The sequence below is a fragment of the Pygoscelis adeliae genome, unplaced genomic scaffold (genome assembly GCF_000699105.1).
Source record: "Pygoscelis adeliae isolate BGI_AS28 unplaced genomic scaffold, ASM69910v1 Scaffold226, whole genome shotgun sequence".
Lineage (NCBI taxonomy): Eukaryota > Metazoa > Chordata > Aves > Sphenisciformes > Spheniscidae > Pygoscelis > Pygoscelis adeliae.
In genome coordinates, this window is record NW_008824983.1 from 1536839 (window position 1) to 1558320 (window position 21482).

Here is a 21482-nt window from a genome sequence, read left to right on the forward strand (position 1 = left end):
GATTTTTGCAACACCAGTAAAACATTAACCAGTACAGTCCGGTTAATGGAAGCAAAGCGGTACAGACATCCCTTCCTGTGAATCAACATACACAATGCATTTTTCAAACATACTTAAGGCAGAGAGAGATCCAACAGACAGAACAAAATACTTGAAAAACACAACCCAAGACTATTTCCAGCTGTGACATCTTGCGGTATGGCAATGGGCAGCATGGGATTTTTATGCTTCATCTTCCCTTTTCATTGCATGTAAAACTCCCTATCCACTTTTTAAAAGCCATTCCACACCTAAAGCATTCACCTTTGATTAATGGCTAATATCTGCCATCTTTATTTTACTTTTTACAGGATGCATACATTGTAATGAAGAAGAATAATGAAAGGTTAAAAATAAGCTAAAGTAGTCAATTCACCAAATACAAGGCAATTTATTAAAGAGAGAGAGAGAGAGAGAGAGAGAAGCAGCACCTTTCAAGTTTCAGCTGGATTGATTTATCCGGATGTAATTTAGTGTCAGGGGAACCATTATGCTTCATACCCTATAGAGAATTTAGGGGATCTAGATGAATTATCTGCAGAAGCCTTTTGTTTATCCCATTGACATCATAGCAGCTCCAACAGAATCGTGTTAAACACTTGGCTGACATCATACTCTGTCTAAAGGACCTCTGAGGACAAACGATAAACACAACATAGTACCATTGCAGCCACTGCAAAATCTGAGTTTGCTTGTAACACAGGGCCTGTTATGTTCTGAAAAGAAACCTCAAGTTGTAATATTTCTTTCTAAAATAAAATTTAAGCATTCAGTAAAGTAAAACAGTAAACCAATTCCAAATAAACTCAATGATATTAAGCTTTTGTCTTTGTGAGTATGATTAGCAAAAGAAATACTGCTCTAAAAACACTGAAGTCTCGCTATTCCAAAAACCTAAGAGATCACAGTGGTAGTAATTTAATTGTGTTAATCTCTTCAACTAAAACTGTTAAACAGATCAAAACTCTACAAAACTAAGGCGTAACACTGTAAAAGTTCATCTAAGTAACGTCAGTCACCCAATTACTGTCACAAAGACTACAGACGTGCAAGTTTTTGCAGGAGGCAACTGAAGTATTTAAACACACTATGATTTTGGAGCATGCATTTACATTTCAGAATGTTATGTTTCTTAAAACATCTTATAATTTCACTATAAGCTATCGCTTTTCCAAAGTGTCATTCTCATGAATACATAATTTGAATTGAAGTGCAGGCAGGATACCTATCTAAAACATTTAAGAATCTCTCAAATGAATCTGTTCAATCGTCCACTGAAATAATTTTCAATTAATCAGTTTAAGAAATATTCATACAGAATAGTCACTAAAACAATAAAACAGCATTTTCTCTTCACAGGATGTTTATAGCACCCTTGGGTGCTATAACTGCTGGTGCCAACCTGAGCAATTCTGAGTGTTTAATTTGTATCTTTAAAACATTATTTACATGGAGTTTGGGGGGTTTCGTGTGGGTTTTTTGTGGTTTTGCTTTCTGGGTTGGGGGTGGTTTTTTGGTTGTTGTTTGGGTTTTGCTTTTTGGGTGTTTGTTTGTTAGTTTTAAACAATGCATCTCCCTGACCATCAGATTTTCGCACATGCAGCATGCATAAACAATTACCAACATAGCTTGATTGAAAGAGGCACTGAAAAAAAACACTTGATTCACTTAACTGTTATGCATACAGTCTGAACTGGGCACTTGTACTGCTGACATATCACACCGCACAACAGCATTTTGTCAGTATCTAACCAGAGGAACTCTCCTTATAAAATGGCATCAAAAGCCAATTTAAATGAATCCCTGGTATTTGAATAAAACTCTCCAACGAATAAAGCTACTGTGCAGGTAGAATCTGTCAGTAGAATGTGGATATATATGGATGTCCTATTAAAACCCCCCACCAGATAGATGACTTAGCCCACTTTTTAAAAGTTAAATGGTGAACTAAATTCTCAAAAAAGCATGAAAGAACAAGTTTATCAAGTCAGTAAATTCACTTCTGCCTCAACGTATGCCAATGTCATAACAGAAACACTATTCCCGTGTTTACAGCATCAAAGAATGAGCAGGCAATCTGCAAATCTGTTGCTTCTGACTCAAGTTGAACAGTTACAGAAACCACTGCCACAGGAGTAAGACTTGTCACCACTGTAACATTAAAGAAATCAGTTCAGAAGTACCCTCTTCCCACTAGAGGGAGACAAATGATTGCAAAAGCATCATTTGCAAGCTGCTCTACAGAAGCGTACAAAACCTGTGTTCACAGAATTGAATGGTTGCAGAGTGTCAGAAGAGCGACCGATGAAAGACTGACACAATGACTACTGCATGTTTCTCTTGTTCAGCACAGAAATATTAAACCTTAAAACAGTAGGCGAGTGCACTGCTGCCAGAGAGCTTACACACAGTTTAAGTACACACATAACTGCGAAGACAAAGACCAAAAAGCGTAAGTTCTTTTTAGTTACACAGGTATATATTTTTATATTCATAATGTATAAGATATAGATCAGAAATATTTGTATTACTGTGTTCGAGATAAAAAACACATTCAGTTTTTGATTCAATGTTCTTCAATTTTTCCAAAAGTAAAATATATTCAGATAAAAGCAGCTTACTAATGTGACTTAACATACTTGAGTATGTACCAGTGAACAAGTTATCTCAGTAGGAAACCAAAGGAAAAGTTGAAACGCTGAAAGCAACCTGAAACAGTTCTGGTGACCGTGTATCATGTGTCATCATCTTAAGTAAAATAATCATAGTGAGTAATTACGTCATTATTTTAACATTGTTATATTAGTAGACTTGCAAACTGTATATACAGCATGATTCTAAATAAAAGTATGTTATCAGAGAACACCATCCTAGTAAAAACAAATTAACTCTGAAACACTAACAGAAGGTTGTAAGAAAAAGATGTGACATTTCTGAAACATTTCCAGTAATTTTGCATTTAGTCTGAATTCTCACACAGAGTAGTAGCAGATTAAGTTAAACCTTCACACTCTGTAAGAGTTAATTTAATGTCATCTGGGCGGGGGGGGGCGGCAGCGGCAGGAAGGTCTAGGAATGGTTCAACTGGCATGAAAAATGCTGCAGAGGAATGCTATGTTTTCCTGTAACCGAAAATACAGCCCTTTTCAGAAGAATAAAAAGAGTGTACATGCTGGGGGGTAGGAGAAGAAAGGGGAGAATGGGAAAGATTCACTTATCCCCTCCCTAAACTGATCTTGTCAGACCAACTACATACTGCATTAAGCAGCCACTGGAGAAGAGAAGAGGAAAAGATCAACCTAGAAGAAATGAAGACTGAATTTGTCCCAAGTTCTACAGTATCTTAAGCTTTGGCAGGACAGATTAATTAACACAACTTAATGGTAATAATCATAACATACGAAGTGTGCACTAAAAACAGTGGGGCTGGAGAGCACGCTCCCTCTGAGCACGAACACTGACTGGCGCAGAGTTGCGTGCCTTGCAAATATTCTTTTTCTGTGATGGTGGCAATGACAACCTGAGAAAACGATGTCTACAGAAGCATTAATGTGTTGAATACAAATAAAAATACAGATTTTTATACTCCAATGCGATAAAATACTAAAAAAACCACAAACCCAAACCTAAAAAAACAGAAGCCTTTACAGACAAGTAGTGACTTAGAGTACCATAACATGCATTAGAAGCTATATTTCAACAACTCTAATAGCACATTATCACTTTATGTCTTGAATGCATTTGTTCCTCTTATCTTGGGTAGGAAATGAGATGGCTATCTTGTAAGAACACAACAAACAACTGTATCTCCTGAACAGTAAGGGCACTGTTAGCAAACCAAAATCTGTAGTTTGTTGTGGCCATTACAGTCTGAAGTGCTACAAACACAGGAACTCACCTGTTTTTAAAAAAACTCAGGAAATGGGAATCTTTTCACCGCTTAAAAACATGCATAGAGCCCAATATTCAAACTTGTGGAACACTGATTGTATTACACCTGAATAGATTGTTTAGTATGCTATGTTCTTAAGAGATTGATCTACTTCTAGCTTGTTTCTTCCTAATATTTTCCCCAAAGAGCCTCTAAAGAACCACTTACAAAGCATCCCAATTGGCAAAAAGCAGACAGAGAAGACAATGGTTCCACTGCCCAGAATTCTACGAGAATAACTAGGTGGGGAAGAGAAATCAATTGATCAAGAGTGGGAGGGAAACACTAATTAGGATATAGCTGTGACATCGTCTGTCAACAACTATCCTGTCTATATTAAGAAATCAATGTTTCTACAGACATTTCTCAATGATCCAAACTACTCCTGAGCTATTTGTGAAAACAAAGGACTGATAAAAATCTATACCAAAAAGAGGAAAGTAGCCTAAAGGCATACGAATAAACAAGAGGATTTTAAGAGAACTGTGTTTTAACAAAACATTTTCATAATATGAATGCAGAGCTTTTCCATCATTAATCTACCTTCTATTTGTTACACTGTACCACAGTAAGATAACTTACATACTATGACCCCTAACCACACCATCCATATTCTGTGCAATTCAATTATAAAAATATAAGGTAGCTTAACAAGGTATTTGATCAAAAGACAGAGACACGAGATCAGATACCCGTATTATTTGCTCCAAAGAAACTGAGTAAGATTTTTAGAAAAGGGGCAGATTGACAAATATTTTGTATTAAGGGGTTCGTAACTCCAAGGCCCCCTTATCACAATACAAATGGTAATAAACAAATAGTAGTTGCCAATATATTAGCAGCATTAAGAGCTCTGCACTCAATTAGAATCAAATGCATGTGTCTGTACAGACGTATCCACTTCCTTTGCTCATGCAATTGCCACTTTTTAAATACAGTACTTTGTACTATTGTGGTTTTTTTAGAGGGCTCTTTGGACAAGCTGAAATATTATCTGTGCACTTCTTGATGGAAGTGCTTGCAAAAAGGAAAATAAATTATGTTGTTAAGAGATTATACATGGCTTAAATGTAGCTTAGCTTTATTTTTAACAGAAATAAAGGTTTCTGTCACTTATAGCTTCCTCTTAAACTACAAAGGTAATGATACGTAGTGTTTACAGTAATTATATTTTCTTATATGGGCTATTTTATTAATTTAATGCTCTAAAGTATATTGAATTTTTTTAATAGAACTCCAAATAGTTAAACCTTTACTTAACATTTTAAAAATACAAGTTTTAAATTCAGCTCCACTTTTTATCTCTTTATGTATCAAAAGTTTAGAGCATAACTAAAAATCCACCTGTGACAAAAGAGCACTAGAAATAAAAGAAGAAAATAAAAACCCCGCAGAATTACCTAGTTAAAACAACCATTCTGTAACTTAAAGGCAAAAAAAGCCAACAAGCCAAACCAAAACAACCTAGCTCATACTAAACACAGGTGAAGATTCTGCTGTTACATGAAGTTTGCATATATTTTTACTACTTAGCATTTCAAGGTTATCCCGTGTAGTCTTATATAAAAACAGCCAAGTTAATGCATTGTTTAAGTTTATCGCGAATAACAATTATTCACATCGTATGAAGCTGACTAGCTTAGCTGGGGTTTTTGAGGGGGGAGTGGTTTTGGAGGGTTTGTTTTGGTGGTTGTTTGGGTGGGAGAGTGTTTTGCGGGGTTTGTTTATATTTTTAAACAAACCACAAGGAAAATAAAACATAGGTACTATAATCCTACTGAGTGCTACATAACTGCTGCTCAGGAATCTTTAGATCAATCCATTAACGCACTGTACAGTGTTCTCAGCAAAGATAAGTCATATAATTCCTTGAACCACTGCTGTATTTCATGTATTGGGTTAGGGAGGCAAGGAGAGAAAGAAAGGAAGTCATCTTTAAGATTAGAAAGTTTAGAGAGAAAGCCACATATAAAGTATTGTTTATTAAACTTTCCAATGACGAAAAAGTTAACTTATTGCACCTGATTTAGTAGATGTCTGTTTAATTTTCAGGAGTAACACTGGATTTATATTCTGCTTATGGATATAAACAAATGAAAGATGTTTCAACTCAGCAGATTTTTTTCTTTTTTTAAACAAGCGAAAAAACAAGAGAATAGAACATAAAAGATGTAAAATAAGACAGTGTCAAAGACTTAACAGACAAAAAATAATTGCATGAGTTAGAAAACTTCTGTAGTATTCTAGATAGGTGAAGAGTTGCATCAGCCTCAGATTGGACATCTACTTATAGCTCAGCTAAATAGAAGCGAGTTCTTCACATTGCATCACCACTTCAACAAAATAAGGCAGAAACAAACCAAAAAATAAAACATTCCTGAAATTAAGTTCTAATTGCTAAATTCTGGTATCTTAGAGGCAAAAGTATTTTTGATTACAGAAATTCACAGAAAAGTGTGAGAAAGTATCAAGACATTTTTGTTCCTATACAGTCTAACTGTCTCTTTGCTGGACAGCCATCAAAATCCCATTTGACAAATTGTTCTAAAACAGCACTGTAAAGCTAACGTGGATTAGAACTGACAATTTACTTTCGTACTTTTTTTTTTTAAATGAGAACCTCAAATGACAATGAAAGACATCTGTGTACCTCATTCAGATTTATCCACCAAGTTTGTGATTCTGCAAATCCATGAAATGCATACTTTTAAGTATTTAATTCTTATCTCATTCATTTAAACTAGTCCTCCCATGTACTTGAAATTAAAATCATTCTTTTATAGGAAAAACTTTTTTTCTAAACAAGACCTTATCCTTTCTTTTTTCCTTACCCAACATTCCAGTCCATTTCACTATGACTGTTCAAAAGTAAACTACAAAGTTTCAACAGTTTCAAAATCCCTCAACAAATTCCTTTCTATTAAAGGTGTATCATGCAGAACTGTTGACATATACATACTAGTACTTAGAAATAGCCTATTAACTGCTGTCCACAGCTAAATTATATAGGCTTCATTACTTCAAATTTGTCCATGTCACCACCTCCCTCCCACATGTTTTTAATCTTCTCCTAAAAGTTGTTTTTTAAAAAGCAGCAGCTTAAAAATAGATTAGGTCCAACTTTTTTGTACCTATGTTGTAATGTTAGATTTCCTCCTTACCATATGTAGAATTCCAAATTAAGCTTACTTTGTTTTAGGCTAGGTTTATATTTTCACTATCAATTAACAATGTAAATTAATTCAGGTTTGTGCTTCTTTTCCCTTTCAAAATCTTCAGACCTTTGTGAAGCCTTTTAGAAAAGCGACTAGTTACTTTTCACTCTTTGTGTGCCCTGGCAGTAGTATTCTCTGTTAAGTCTTGATCTTTGCTTTTAATGCCAAAATTTTTTTTACCATTTTCAATACCCTGTGTTCTATGTAGTTATTCCTTAATGGGAGTTTTTTGAAAAGCCTTCCTCCATTTTAAGTTAACGTAAGCAAACTTTAAACTATCAACTACTTTCCACTATGAATTCCACAGTCAAATGTCAAACATCTGGTAACAGTTGTCATCGATTATCTTACCAAGCCTGGTACCAAAAGCCTTAAATATTTTAACCATTTTACGACATAAAAGGAATAGTGGCAGAAGGTTAATAGCAACTGACCTATTCCAGTGTAAATGTCTATCTAACTGCTGAGGGGTTTTGATAGCTGATTTTCACCCAGTTTAACTGGTTCTTGAAAAAGGAGGATTACAGACATTATGAGTCAGCTTCAATCAGTTAAACAACTAACCTTTTGCTCTGTTTGCAGTTGGTCACATCTCTGCTTTTCATGGTTAAGTTCTTTTTCCAGTCTTTCAACTTGATCTCTGAGTTGTGCCGTTTCCTTTTCCAGAACAGAAGTTACCTTTAATAGCTCTTCTTTTTCTTTTATTATTTTTTCAATCTTAAACTGTAAAAACAAAAACATTCTTTTTTGGTCATTTTTCTCCCCTTCATTCCTATCAAGCAAGTGGATAACAAATTACTCCAGTGTTTGAGCAGAAGCACAAAATGTGTGTCCTCTGGCTAGGTTATTTTACAGTTTTCCCCTTATTCCCAAATTTCTGAAGTTTCATTGCTTTAACTCAATAGTACTACATTACCATTAGACAGCACACTTTGCAGTGTCTTGATTTATACTCAAGTTTTACCGCCTTAAGTGAAGTGCCTTTACTGCTTCCAAGTGACAGCAACTATAGAGGAGCTAATTATGACGATGACAGCTTGGTGAAAAAATGGCTGCTGAGTGTAGAGAGAGAGAGACACATACACTCTAAAGCAATGTTTGAGGAATTTCACCAAAAAAAATGAACACACACATAGCCAAAAGTAAGGACTGGCACATGAATTGCAGCTTTTCAATACTTAAAAGGGGCTTATAAGAAAGATGGGGACAGACTTTTTTGTAGGGCCTGCAGCAATAGGACAAGGGGTAATGGTTTTAAACTAAAAGAGGGTAGATTCAGACTAGATATAAAGGAAGAAATTTTTTAAGATGAGGGCGGTGAAACACTGGAATAGGTTGCCCAGAGAGGCTGGAGATGCTCCATCCCTGAAACATTCAAGGTCAGGTTGGACAGGACTTTGAGCAACCTGATCTAGTTGAAGATTTCTCTGCTCATTGCAGGGGGTTTGGACTAGATGACCTTTAATTAAAGGTCCGTTCCAACCCAAACCATTCTATGAACCAAGATAATCAAAAAGGTTTGGAAAAAATATTGTGCTTTAATTTTAGTACTATGAGTACGTATCTGAAAGGCAAAAATACCCCAGATGTATCTCTGTACTATGTCTTTTATCCCTAAATTTTGAAAACTGTAAATTGAATATATATATGTATCTGCCTAGACGCAACTGACAAAAGGATAAAACATCTGATGGCAAGGTAGGGAAACTGTACTGAGCAATTTTCCAATAAGCAACTCATGCAATCAAGGGTGTGGGGTTTGGGTTTTTTTTTTTTGGGGGGGGGGGGGGGGGGGGGGGGGGATTTTTTTAAATAATTTTCAGCCTACAAAATATCAACAAGCAAATGGAAACATCTTGACTCTGGATGTAAGCATACAAGTCTAACCACATCCATCTAGCAAAGAACATGACACGCAGAACACCGCTTTAAATAAAACGAGCTATGCTAACATACTCAGGCACCTGCAATTATTCAGCTTAGTTTCCAGGACTCTTCACTTGTGCACAAATAAACGTATACTGGTTCGTTAATTTTTTCCTTACAGTGAGCACCATTTCACACAAAGGGCATCTTCGCCCCTCCAGTTAGTTGGAGAGTACAGATGTGAGAGACGGGCAACTATCTACTCTCTTATGGTTTCCCAGTCTATGCTTAGTGCTACACCATACCTCTAGCCAGTTTAAAATCTTTACTCATTTAACCTGCAAGTGTTCTGAACTCCAATCAAATACTGGAGAACAAGCCAGAAATATATACATTACACCTACATATGTAGGTTTTTTCCTCCTGGTTTGTTCTTCAGTACTATATCCTGTGAGTGTATGTATATATAGAAAAATAAATAAGATGACAACATTGTAAGAATCGTTGAATCAAACCTCAAGAAGTCCAGCTTTTGTGGTCACCACTAACATATCAGAGTTTCCTTCATCTTCCATAGTGAGCAATTCTTCAACAGGAGAAGAGGTACGAAACTGGAAAGGTGTGCTTGCTCCACGGATTTCTCCTTTGTAAGTCACGTAACAGAACTGGTAAAATTCTCCATCATCATTTGGTAGATAATATCCTATCAAAATACATTCATATTTGAAGAAACATTCTACACAAACATACAAGTCTCCATCTGGAAATAGATTGTAAGATCACGTTTGATTTACGAATTTCATGCTCATTACCTCAGTAACGCACAGATAAATCACCAAAACAGTAGAAAGGAAAAGTCATCCTATTTAGTAACTTCCATCCCCCAACAATTTCTCCTAGCTTTTAAGGCAAACGCCAGAACAGTGTCAGGTAATAGGTGCTATATGTACACATCACCTTACATACATTAGGTAATAGCTGCTGTTTATATATTTATGAAACAGATAGAATTATGAAACGGATAGAATTATTAGCAATAAGATGCCCTGAAGCTGGATCAGGACCACATTATTATGTAACTGTTGTACAATCACAGAACAAAGAGTAAGCAATTTTTTCACCTTGGAATATCTATACAACCAAAGACAACAGACAAAGACAGAATCACATGCAATGACAAAACATCTGCAACTTTACCAGGTTCAATTTTTTGCATTTTTTTTGTGGAGTAACCACAATTTAGTTTTGCTATTTTTAAATGCCAAAGCATGGGAATGCTCTGAATGGAAAACACAATGTTAATAAGCTGCGGGGGTGGGGGGGAGTGGGTGTAAAAAAATAGCTTTTTTTAAAAATTGAGAAAAAAATCTAGACTTTGCAAGGTAAGAAAAAAATCATCTTTCTCGTAGCTATGTAATACTGCATGCTGCTAGCAAATTATTTCAGAAGAATTTCTGTGTGACTATTCAACTGAACTGTGGCCCACTAAAGCTTCAACATCAAGCCCCTTACATCACCGGGATTCCCATGGTAATATTTGTGGATCTTAAAAAAATCATTTCCAGAATTAATGAGACTTTTACCTTCATTAGTAAATGCAAGAAACCATGCCTTACTCAGTTTAATAGTAAGAAAACCAACTGGTTTTATTCAGAACACTTAATTATCAAATACCCTAGCCAGCCTGAGTATGCTGCTAGCATAATACATGCTCACCTAATGTTCAATCCAGTAGGTGATGTCACCAATTTCTGTTCAGATTTCACCACAATTCAATCTGCTCCCTTTCTAACCTTATCATTAATTTCTATTCACCAACTTTTATTCCAGATTCCTGAAAGACTTTTCCCAGTACTCTTGGTAAAAAACTGCATGTGCTATACAGACAGCACTTGTATCAAGCACTTCATGTTTTCACTAATCTTATACTTTATTAACTGTAGCTCAGGTAATAGTATCTTAATCTCAAAACCTCAGGATTCTGTGCTTTTGGACCTGACTACACTTTCCTATTTAGCACTGCAGTTCAGTCTACCTGATTCAATGCTTAAATAAGGTGACACTATGCAGAAACGAATTAAAAACAATCTACTTTGCAGCTCCAGCAAATTTTAATATTGCTTCAGACAAACTGATTTTAAAACTAATTAAAGCCTTTTTTCTTGTATCTAATATGTACTGGAGAGAAGAGATTCCTGATTATTTTCTTCCAGCACACCTACTTGATCATTAAAAAAATGTGTTTAAAGCATGCTGCACAACATTTACTATTTATCTCGGCTCATTAAGCTCCTGTAAGCTCTACTGATCTCATCTCAGCAGCACTAAAATACCTTGCCAAACACAAGTGGGAGACTGTCTGAATGGAGATTAAATCTGGCAGCTCTGTAAAAGTGGTGGACTGTCAGCATGGAATGTAACAGATGGGACAGAGTTACCTGGTCTCTTCATGTGTGGTAAAACTTCTAAGTACAAAGGACTGATAATGGCATGTAGAGTCCTAGGCTTCTAGGTCACTTTTAGTTTCAGTCCAACCCAATTTCATTCATTCAGTGAATTTTGGCAACTGTAAAAGAAACTAATGACTTCCTTCCAGTTCCTACAGAGCACACATACTTTTCACAGATTTCAAGGTTATAAAGTGGTCAGATCACATGGATATGACCATCATCGAAAGTACCAGAAAAAATGACTTGGAGGTAAGAGAAAGGACAGTGAGTTCATCCAAGCTATCACTGTTAGCAGCTTTAACAAGACAACAAGCTAACACAGTAGCCATTTCAGGACTTCAATTGCTATTTTTCTATATATTTTAAGCAATAAACACAGACACACAAAGACTCCGGGAAGTAAAAAAGAACATAAGGTGGTACATAAAATTCTGTTAGTAAGCAGAAAAGCATTAAACAAGTTTAATGGAGGTGCTCTTTTTACATGCAACTTTGAATGCACGTAGATTTTTGACATTTGTAATGTCCTGTGGCAAGAAGTTCTGCACATTGACTGTGTTATACAATTATCATCTCTATCTCCATTTTGAACCTGTCATTTGGTAGCTTATATCAATGGCTCCTACTTCTTTAAATATGAACAATGGATAATCCACTCATGCCATGGGCAGCTGATTTTAGAGACATCTGTCACTTGCCATTATTTCCCTTTCCCAGGCTGAAAAACCTGACAGAAGGAAGTTCTGAAGGTCACCTAGTCCAGTTTACCATAGAATCATAGAATGGTTTGCGTTGGAAGGGACCTTAAAGATCATCTAGTTCCAATCCACCTGCCATAGGCAGGGACACCTTCCACTAGACCAGGTTGCTCAAAGCCCCATCCAGCCTGCCCTTGAACACTTCCAGGGAGAGGGCATCCACAGCTTCTCTAGGAAACCTGTTCCAGTGCCTCACCACCCTCATAGTGAAGAATTTCTTCCTTGTATCTAACTTCCCACTCAAGAGACTGTTGTCACCACCAGTCTGAGACTACCGTGGCTGTGTATAATCAAGTGGAATTCCCATCCTTCCAAACCAGGGATACCTGTTCAAGTACTGCACTACTCCCTCTTGGTAAAAAAGTTCTTCGTAATGTCAGACGTAAACCTCCCAGGCCACAATCCATGGCCATTGTCCCTTTTTATATTTAATGAGAAGAGTGTGGCTCTGTCACCTTTGTAACTCCACACCCTTATACAGAAACTATTTCTTAATTTTGATCTTCTTTGTTGCACTTTGTTCATTTGTGCTACTAGATCTTTCTTGAGATTGTGGAGATCTGATCCTCTCCTTCCCCTTCCCAGTGTTGAAAACGCAGTTATACTATAGATTTAAACAGTGGTGTAACATTTTCTGTTGTGTTCTTTATTCTTTTCTTAAACTTCAGTCATTTTCATCAATTCCTCACTGTCAAAAGGTCCTCTGCTACTCTGACAACTCTGAACCTTCACCAAACCATCATCTACATTATTTATTCTTTCACAAGAATCACTTTAAATTGAGAATGTTTAAAGTCCAGAGACTAATGACAATGGAAAGACACAATGCGTTAAGAGATGCCAAGATTAAAAAGCCCTGCTGATGATTAAACAAAGTCATTTTCTGTATTTGAATAGCTTCCAGCAGAGATTCTCTTTCTAACAGTCATTAATATTGTCCATTACAATGTAAAAACATACTAAGTCACATATTTCCCCTACAATTTCCTTGACATCGAAAGTAAGACTGAACTTCACACAGTGAAGCGTGGAAAATTCTCCTCCAATTTATGTTTGTGAAAGTCTAGAACTGTTATACAGCCCTCAGCATTGTAATGAACAGGTAAGTGTTTAAAAAGCTGTGTAGACTGGAAGATACAGGTAGATACCGTCTTATATTCACCTTGAAAAGTCAGCACACAGTTAACAGTTGATCCTTCCACATAATTTTCTGGCATAGGTGACCAAAGAAACGTGTAATAGTCTCTTGCAGTACTCCAACCAACCTAAAATAAAATAAACCACAACAAAAAAAGAAAGAGAAAACATTAAGCAGAAGAATGTTATACACAGTTAAGATACCATGGTCTGGCCTTTACAACATACTATAATATGCATATTTCTGCTTCAACATGTAATAAAAAGATACTTAACAATGTTTACAAATCAGGAATATTTTAACAAGCGTGTCAAAGATTTAGCATGAATTTTATTAAGCTTGTTACCTAAGGCAATAAATGGGTCTAAGGCAATAAAAGGGTCTATATAAATTAAAACACCAGACAGTTTTCACTATACATTAAACTACTATTTGGTACATTTATTTTTTTTCTATAAAGATACACATTAGTATATTAAAAATACAAAAAGGTTAATTCTGAAGTTTGTAGTGAGATTTGCTTAGTGTAAGTTCTGCCAGTGCTGACTATTTTGTGTCCACAATCCAACAGGTTCATCAGAAAACAAAAAGGAGGAAAGAAAAATAACATAGTCTTCTACTGAGAAGGCCAAATTTGACAGGGCTAAACTAGCGCTTTTTGGACAACTTCTGCAATACTGAAGACCAGCATTTCACTGAAATGGTAATTCTTCCATACATACATGCTATGCCTGCAAGGAGAAAAAAAAAAATTTTTGCACAAAAACCTGACTCAGCTAAGTTGGTGCAGTCTTCCCACTAACTTCAATAAACATCTGCTTTCAGATGCAGATAAGACTGCAGTTCTGTACAGTACGAAATGCTATCCTCTGAAGAAACATATTCTAACAAGCTTGAAATACATGCATCTAAACCTGAAACCCAAGGCAACTACTGTAAAGCAATGGATATTAATAATAGCACAACAGTAAAGGAAAAGAACAAATATATCTGGTTTATTCCACTGACTTAAAGAAATACCTAAAACCTTGTCAAAAGCTAGGTGTAGTATGATTTAATCAGTAACTGGGTATACTGCCTTGGAAGAGTTAAGAGGAAAGGGGACAAATTGTCTACCAATTTCTGTCAGGTGAGACAGCATTTCAAGAGGGAGAAGAAAAAAAAGAAGGGAAAAAAAACAAAACAAAAAACCAAGAACCAAAATAAGATTAAGTTACCAATCATTATTTCTATTACTTCAGGAGACAAGAGTTCTAAACTTTAAGTTCATACCAAATCCTCCTTTATAAAGAGACATTGCAACAGTATTTTAAAAGCATTAAGAACTGAGGTTTTTTAAGTTGTCAGCTTAAAAAAAAAACAAAACAAAAAACCAGATGGTTAGACAGGCAATGAGAACAGCAGAACTGAAAGTAATTCAATAGCAATTATATATATACACACATTTCACGTATGAAAATTAATAATTAGCATTAGTAAAAAAAATTCTTAAGAGATTATTCCATAGCTGCCCGTTACACTTCTTCACTTGATATTAAAAAGTGTGGGAAAAGCTAACATTTGGAAAAAAAGAACTGGTGTGAGATGACCAGGCCTTTTTTATATTCTTAAAAACCAATGATGAACAACAGTAAAACCAGAGGAAATTTTCATTTTGCTAACTACAGTCACTTCTTTAAGGCAACATTCATTAGAGAGAAGCAGTGCAGACTCTTGATGTATTCACCAGAATGAAATCACCTACTAGATCTTAAGCCTATCCTTAGCGAAAATTTTGAATTTCTGTGATATCTCCTATCAAGGAGCTTTTAAAGATGTGAATGAAATGAGATTTCCTGGGGTTGTTGTTCCCACACTTAAGTATCTCAGAAATAACAAGGAAAGCACCTCCAGTTAACTTGAAGGGGGGGAGGGAGGGATGGTAAAGCAATTTTTCCTTGATAAAAGTTCACAGGAAAAACATTTTGCAAACTTTCACGTTAGCCATGTCTTCAAATCCAGCTCAGATGTTAATACCTCTTTTTTGCTGAACCTGCTTTTACCTCAGAAAAGGGAAGCATTACTTGCTGCCCTAAAATAACTAAAAATAGGGTTGCCTAAAAATAGGGTTAAAACTATATGAAAAAATTTTAAGATGGCTTAAGGGAAAGGAAATAAAAAATGAGATAAATGAAAACTAGTGGCAAAAGCTACAGAGGAAATCAACAAAAAGTGCAAATGATAAGGAAGGTGAGAATACTTGTCAATAGCCCCACAATGATTTTGTATGAAAAAAACACTGTAGCTCTGGAAGCAAAATGAACAGCATCCTCACCATCAGGCATATTAGCTTGGAAAAGATATTTTCATTTTAATGAAAGGAATTAGAAAAGCTAGACTGTTCTCTGACTGCTGATCAAAGCAACAAAACTTACTACAATTAATACAGACTATCTTCCAGGTTAGTCTCTGGAAGGGGAGAAGAGTCCAGATCCCCCACAAGAACCCGTTTGTTGTGAAGACCTTACCTGGACTACACTGACAGGAGAAAAATTGCTATTCAAGGCAAATGTCCACATAAGGTGGTTTTGTTATCTTTTTTATTGTTTCTTTGTTGTTGGTTTTTGGTTTGTTGTTTTTTTTAAATTAAAAAGACCATTACAGCAACTAGCCCATACAATTCTGCTTGGGACATACTGAAAGGCAAGTTGAAACTTTGCTCGTAAACATAAGAATTCGTGCTTTGTGCATCTTCCTGGTAATAGTGAAAGATTCAAGAAATTAGATGATTCAACAGGTAGGTGGTGTTAAATACAGTTAGCATGGGGCAAATAGTATCACTCAGTAGCGTACGCTGGAGAAAAACTGAGAGAATATTTTAAAAAAGTAAATGTATTTACTTATTGCATACACAGTTTGCAATAGTTACTTAAATACCACTGTCTGTGAAAGCTATAGAATTTGGAGGTAGCAATGCCTGAGCACAGATAAAAAGAGTTCCCTGGCCAGCGTATTCCTTAATTCCATACTCCGAAAACTCAAAGGTAAGTTTTGTTAAGTTAAAAGCAGGTAAATTAATCCTAGTCTTTCATTTTCAGAAATATTTTCTCCATAGAATGATGTTTGAGTAGCAGATAAAAGTTACCCTGCCACCTCACAAAACCTTTTGCAGCTGATACTCCTGTTCTTGGTGTGATGGGGCTCCTTTGACCCCACTGTACTTGCACTGAAACAGCAGAAACACAGAATCTACTCTGTGAAAAAAGATCCAATCCTAAATCTATTTTGATTATTCATATCTCCAAGCTTATCTATGCAGGAGTCTCCAGGAAAATCCCAGAACAGTAAGATTGGAAGAAAACTTTCAAACGCAGACTTTACGTTAGAATTGGAAATTACTCTAACCAGTAGAAGCAGAGAAATTCTCCGATATTTGAGAAGCCCTCAGCATAAAAACAGAAAGAAGCCGGGCTGCTTCTTTAGTTTGTGTCCAGACTCTCTCTGGTACTCTACTGGAACATGAATGCATGTTAAAAAGTAAATACAGATGCTATTTAAATGCTATTTAAATGCTCCATAGAACTTTACGTTAGTCTTTCCTTTTTCACATCATTCAAATTCTAGTTGCCTCAAAGTTTAAAACAAACAAACAAAACCCTAACAATTTTACACCAAAGTAGAAAATGGAAATAAGTAGTTGCAGTATTATTGCTATTCAAAAAAATAAGAAAATGGAAAAATAACAGCACTGGCACAATGCATCAGAAAACAAGGCCAGACAAAGTGCAAAGTCTTTTACTGTTATCAGAGAAAAATCCTCAGGCCTGCAAGAACAAGAGTTTGACCATTTCAACTGCCAAAACAGCTGATATGACTAACAGTGAGCACCTGTATTCATGAAAACATTTCAGAAAACACACAAATGCTTGTAAGGAAGATTCACAAATTTCTGTATTTGAACTTCAGTTAACAACGAAAAAGAATAGTCACTGGGAGAAATTATATCCATTATAAAAATATATTTAAAATCGTCTTCAATTGCATAATTTTGTTCCTTCATTTACTGACCAAATTCTAAAAATTTATGATCTAACTACTCAAGCTGCAAGCGTATTTATTTATATTAATATTTAGAACTTAACAGCTGTTAAGAAACTGAAAATGAGGGGAAAGATGCGGAAATCCACACTTACTTCCTGTTAGGCCTCATGTGAAGTTACAGTTCTATTTTGCAATGAAGAATATATTCTGATGTACTAAAATGTGAAACCAAAGTAAAAAAAAAAACAACAAAAAACACACAACACCCACAACACTTTCACTAGAATACTAACTAAAATGGCATACAAAGAACCCAGATACAAATACTTTTATAATACGCTTTTACCTTTTTAATTGATACTGGCAGCTGGAAGAGCATTTGACTAAAGGGGGGAAAAAAAAAGGGAGTACTAAAAAAAATTAGAGTAAGACTTTCAAAATGAAAGCAACTCAAGTGAAACAGTATCTGGATCGAAACAGCTACAGACTTTGCTGTTGTACAAAAACTCAGCTGGAATTCCTTTAATGAAAATAACTTCACGTATCAATTAAAAAAAACCCAAAACACACCAAATAAAAAGTATTGTCAACTACTAACATAACCAAGTTCCAATCTACGTGCTAAAGCTGAAACAAATGCACACTAGTACTTTCTTACCATCAGAAATCTTAAATAAATGAGAAATTTCAATGCGACACACTGTGAAGCTTTCTGTGAGCCAGGAGGAATACAAGAAGCACAGTTTACTAGCCTAATTTAAAAACTTGGCATGGGTAATGGCAGACATCACAGTATCCACATTCAAGCACGCAAACATTACAAATGACACAAGAACTCCAGCACAAAACCTTCTGAAGGTCAGAGGAGGAAAAAGGAGAACGACCTGTCAAACTACACAAAAGACTTCTTGTGAACTCTAAACTCAAGTTTGTCATCAGATGCATTGACTGGTTGTGCTGATACCATTACTTTTTAAGGAATTCATTGAAAACTCGGAAAACATTTTGCTTAGAGTTAAAAACTCAAAAAATATTAATGTCCTTATTTCTTAGACAAAAGAGCAAATTAGACTTGTGTGATGCAACTTCCCTAAACCAACAGGAAAAAAAAAACACCCATGTTATCACCAGAATTAGAAATAATGTTTCTGCTACTAATCTGGTATTCAACACATTCTTCTATCTTCTCCATTTCTCTACATTTAATTCTCACAAACTCCACTCAGAAATCCATTTTGCAATTAGAAAGCTGTGCATAAATTCCAACACTCTTGATTTCCAGAGGTTAATCAACAGATTAGTAATTCAGAAACCAAATCCTACTCTCACCTTCTCAACCCATTTTTAAACCAAAAACACATGACTAAACATCACATCTCCTACAAACATGTCATATCCAGATTATTATGTAAAAACAATGTGTTATTCACACAACCCTCACTTTATTTAATTCACTCTCCATAAAATGGAAAGCTTTAATAGGCAATTACAGAGTAATCCATTCACTATATTCCTATTTACTACTTTTGAGCAAAAAGACTTATTTCAATTTAGGAGATCATAAACTACTTTTTAGTTATATAAACCAACTCTGTAGTTGCAATGGAAATGTTGAAGTCTGGTAAAGGTGAAGATGTCTAACACCAAGTACTTTGCAATTTGGCTGGGCAAGTAGGGACAAGTCAACTGTCCGCAATACTCATACCAGACAGGTTTTCCTTCTACTAATAAACAGGTATGTAGTCATCATGAAAGTGTCGTCGTCTTCTGTGCTGTCCCACACATGCAAGCCCCTTTCTTACTGAAATGCCACACAGTGCGATTAGCTTCCCCATATTTACATTTCACCCACAGTACATTTCCACAAAATAGCTAGAAGAAAATTAGCTGACTAGAAAAATATATGGGAGGAGCACAATCTGTGTGCCTGTCTGTATGCCAATAATTCATTATCAAATATATTACTGGGGAAAAATAGCAACCATTTTCTTTTGCTGTATCTCCTTTAACTTTCATGTGATTCATCTTACAAGGAATGTAAGCTTTTCCAAGAAGAAAGCTCTGCCTGCTGTGATTGCAGTGTAAAAACTATTTCAAACTTCATTTTTAATTTCTTGAGTTTCAGATGAACGTGGAAAATAAACACTCTTCTGTTTTTCTATTTTGTTTAGTTTCTTTTCTTTTATAATGCCTTGGTAAAGTCAGTCAACTCAATCTTGAGAGTGCTTTAAAGAAACACCACTGTAAGGGAAGCTCACTCGACGTTTTCTTCCCCGGCCTCAGAAAGCTGTTATGCAACTGGAACAGCAGCGTTCATTCTGCTGCATTAAGAGTGTCTTACCTATCTATACAACACATGTACTGACATCAGCAGACCAAAGAAGCAAACCCAGGAAACACTTGTTTAGCTGAACCAACTTTGGCATAACCAATAAGCCTTTATTGTAAATACGTAATATGACCCAATTAAAAAAAAAACCACAAACCACTAAACTCTTCAGAGTAAAAATGATGCCCTTTTTGTAATTCAGAAGGTCAATTACACAGTTTAGAAAGTAATTTGGCAAAGTACCTCAAGTACTGCAAGACAACAATAAACTACCTCTGAAAGAAGCAAAACTACAGACAGTAGATAAGGTTTTGGACATACATTATACAGTATAATTATTACTAACAACAGTAAGTCAGCAGCCTTTACATATTTCATATGGTAAGAAACACTTATTTCAACCCAAATCACAGAAAACACAAGTGTCTAAACAAAATAGAATTGGGCCCAGTATCCTAGGAAGCGATTTCTCTACAACAGGTTTGGTTTGTGCCATAACCCTCAGTTCAAGTAACATTACTTGAAAGTCACAGTAGTGCTAGCACTACTGTAGGCTATAACAGTCTACAGAAGGCAGCTACAGGTAACAAGTTCTTCTAAGCCAATTAACAGATGGAAAAATTAAAACATCCAGGGGCGGTGAAGATCATACCTGGCAAAATTACTGGTAGTTTACTGTTAACACTGACATGGTGCTGACGTGATGCACTTTGGAACACATGCATCATTATCAAATAATGATATCTAGATGCCAATTCTGAAAGAATCAAACTGTACAAAGACACTTCAGAACATGGACATGAGGAAAAAATACCTATGTATTAAGTCCACCTTTAGTAACATTAAGGCATAGACATTTCAAAATAAGTAAACAATGAAGTCAAAGCGACAACCTGGGGTTTTTTAGTGTGTCTGTGATCACCTTATACCACATGCCACTTTGACTTACCTCAATCCAAGTCATTTAAGACTTCACTTCAGACATGGCCTCGCTGCTCACACCGAGATAAAAATTTGTTATAGAGCAGGAGCCCTAAAGCTGAAACATTTTGGGACAGAAGATGGCTGCAAGGTACTCTAGACTTTTTATGAAAGGATGTAAACTTAGTATGTTCTCTCATGCTCAGACCTGAAGAAGCCCATCTCTGCTGAATGTTATGAACACGTACAGGATCCTAACCTATTACCATCTCTCGTTGGTTGTTTTCTACCTCATAGTTCAGAGGAATATGTCAAAATGACATTGACAGAGTGCCTAGACCATAGGATCAACTATCTCTCTTATTAGGTGTAAATCAAAATAAATATAGAAACAATATGAACTCTCTAAAAGAAAACCTGGTACATATGTAAATGACTGTCCAAGGAAATGTTATGACAAATCAAAGAGTAACAAAGTTATGTTTACTTTAAGAGATAAGCATGAAAATGTATTTAAAAAGGGTAGGTGGGGTTTAAGTGAAACATTCATTTACTATCACATTTCACGAAAACTATAAATTAGCACAATCTTTTACTTCAAAATTGTTACCAGCTCCTGACCACTTTGTTATGCCAATTCTGTCTCTGATCACACAAACCTACCATAGCAAGTATTTTTAGAAAATTAATGACACTTGGAATTAAACATCAAAATTTCCTGTCAAAGGTTACATCAGGTAAACACAGATTATCATTCTCTTCATCTAGTATAGAAACAGCGAACAACATTGCCATGGACCTCTTTTTGACATACT

General features: G+C 35.6%; 1 protein-coding gene across 3 annotated transcripts in view; it reads right to left on the reverse strand.

The window, feature by feature from the left end:
• TAX1BP1 (Tax1 (human T-cell leukemia virus type I) binding protein 1) overlaps positions 1–21482 on the reverse strand; it is a 65851-nt gene that overhangs the window by 34868 nt on the left and 9501 nt on the right. For all 3 annotated transcript variants that reach the window (XM_009325705.1, XM_009325706.1, XM_009325704.1), the window contains exons 3-5: positions 13422–13524; positions 9567–9754; positions 7750–7908 (exon numbers count right to left, since the gene is read on the reverse strand). In XM_009325705.1, the coding sequence (XP_009323980.1) occupies positions 7750–7908; positions 9567–9754; positions 13422–13524 (450 nt within the window). The remainder of the gene's footprint in view (positions 1–7749; positions 7909–9566; positions 9755–13421; positions 13525–21482) is intronic.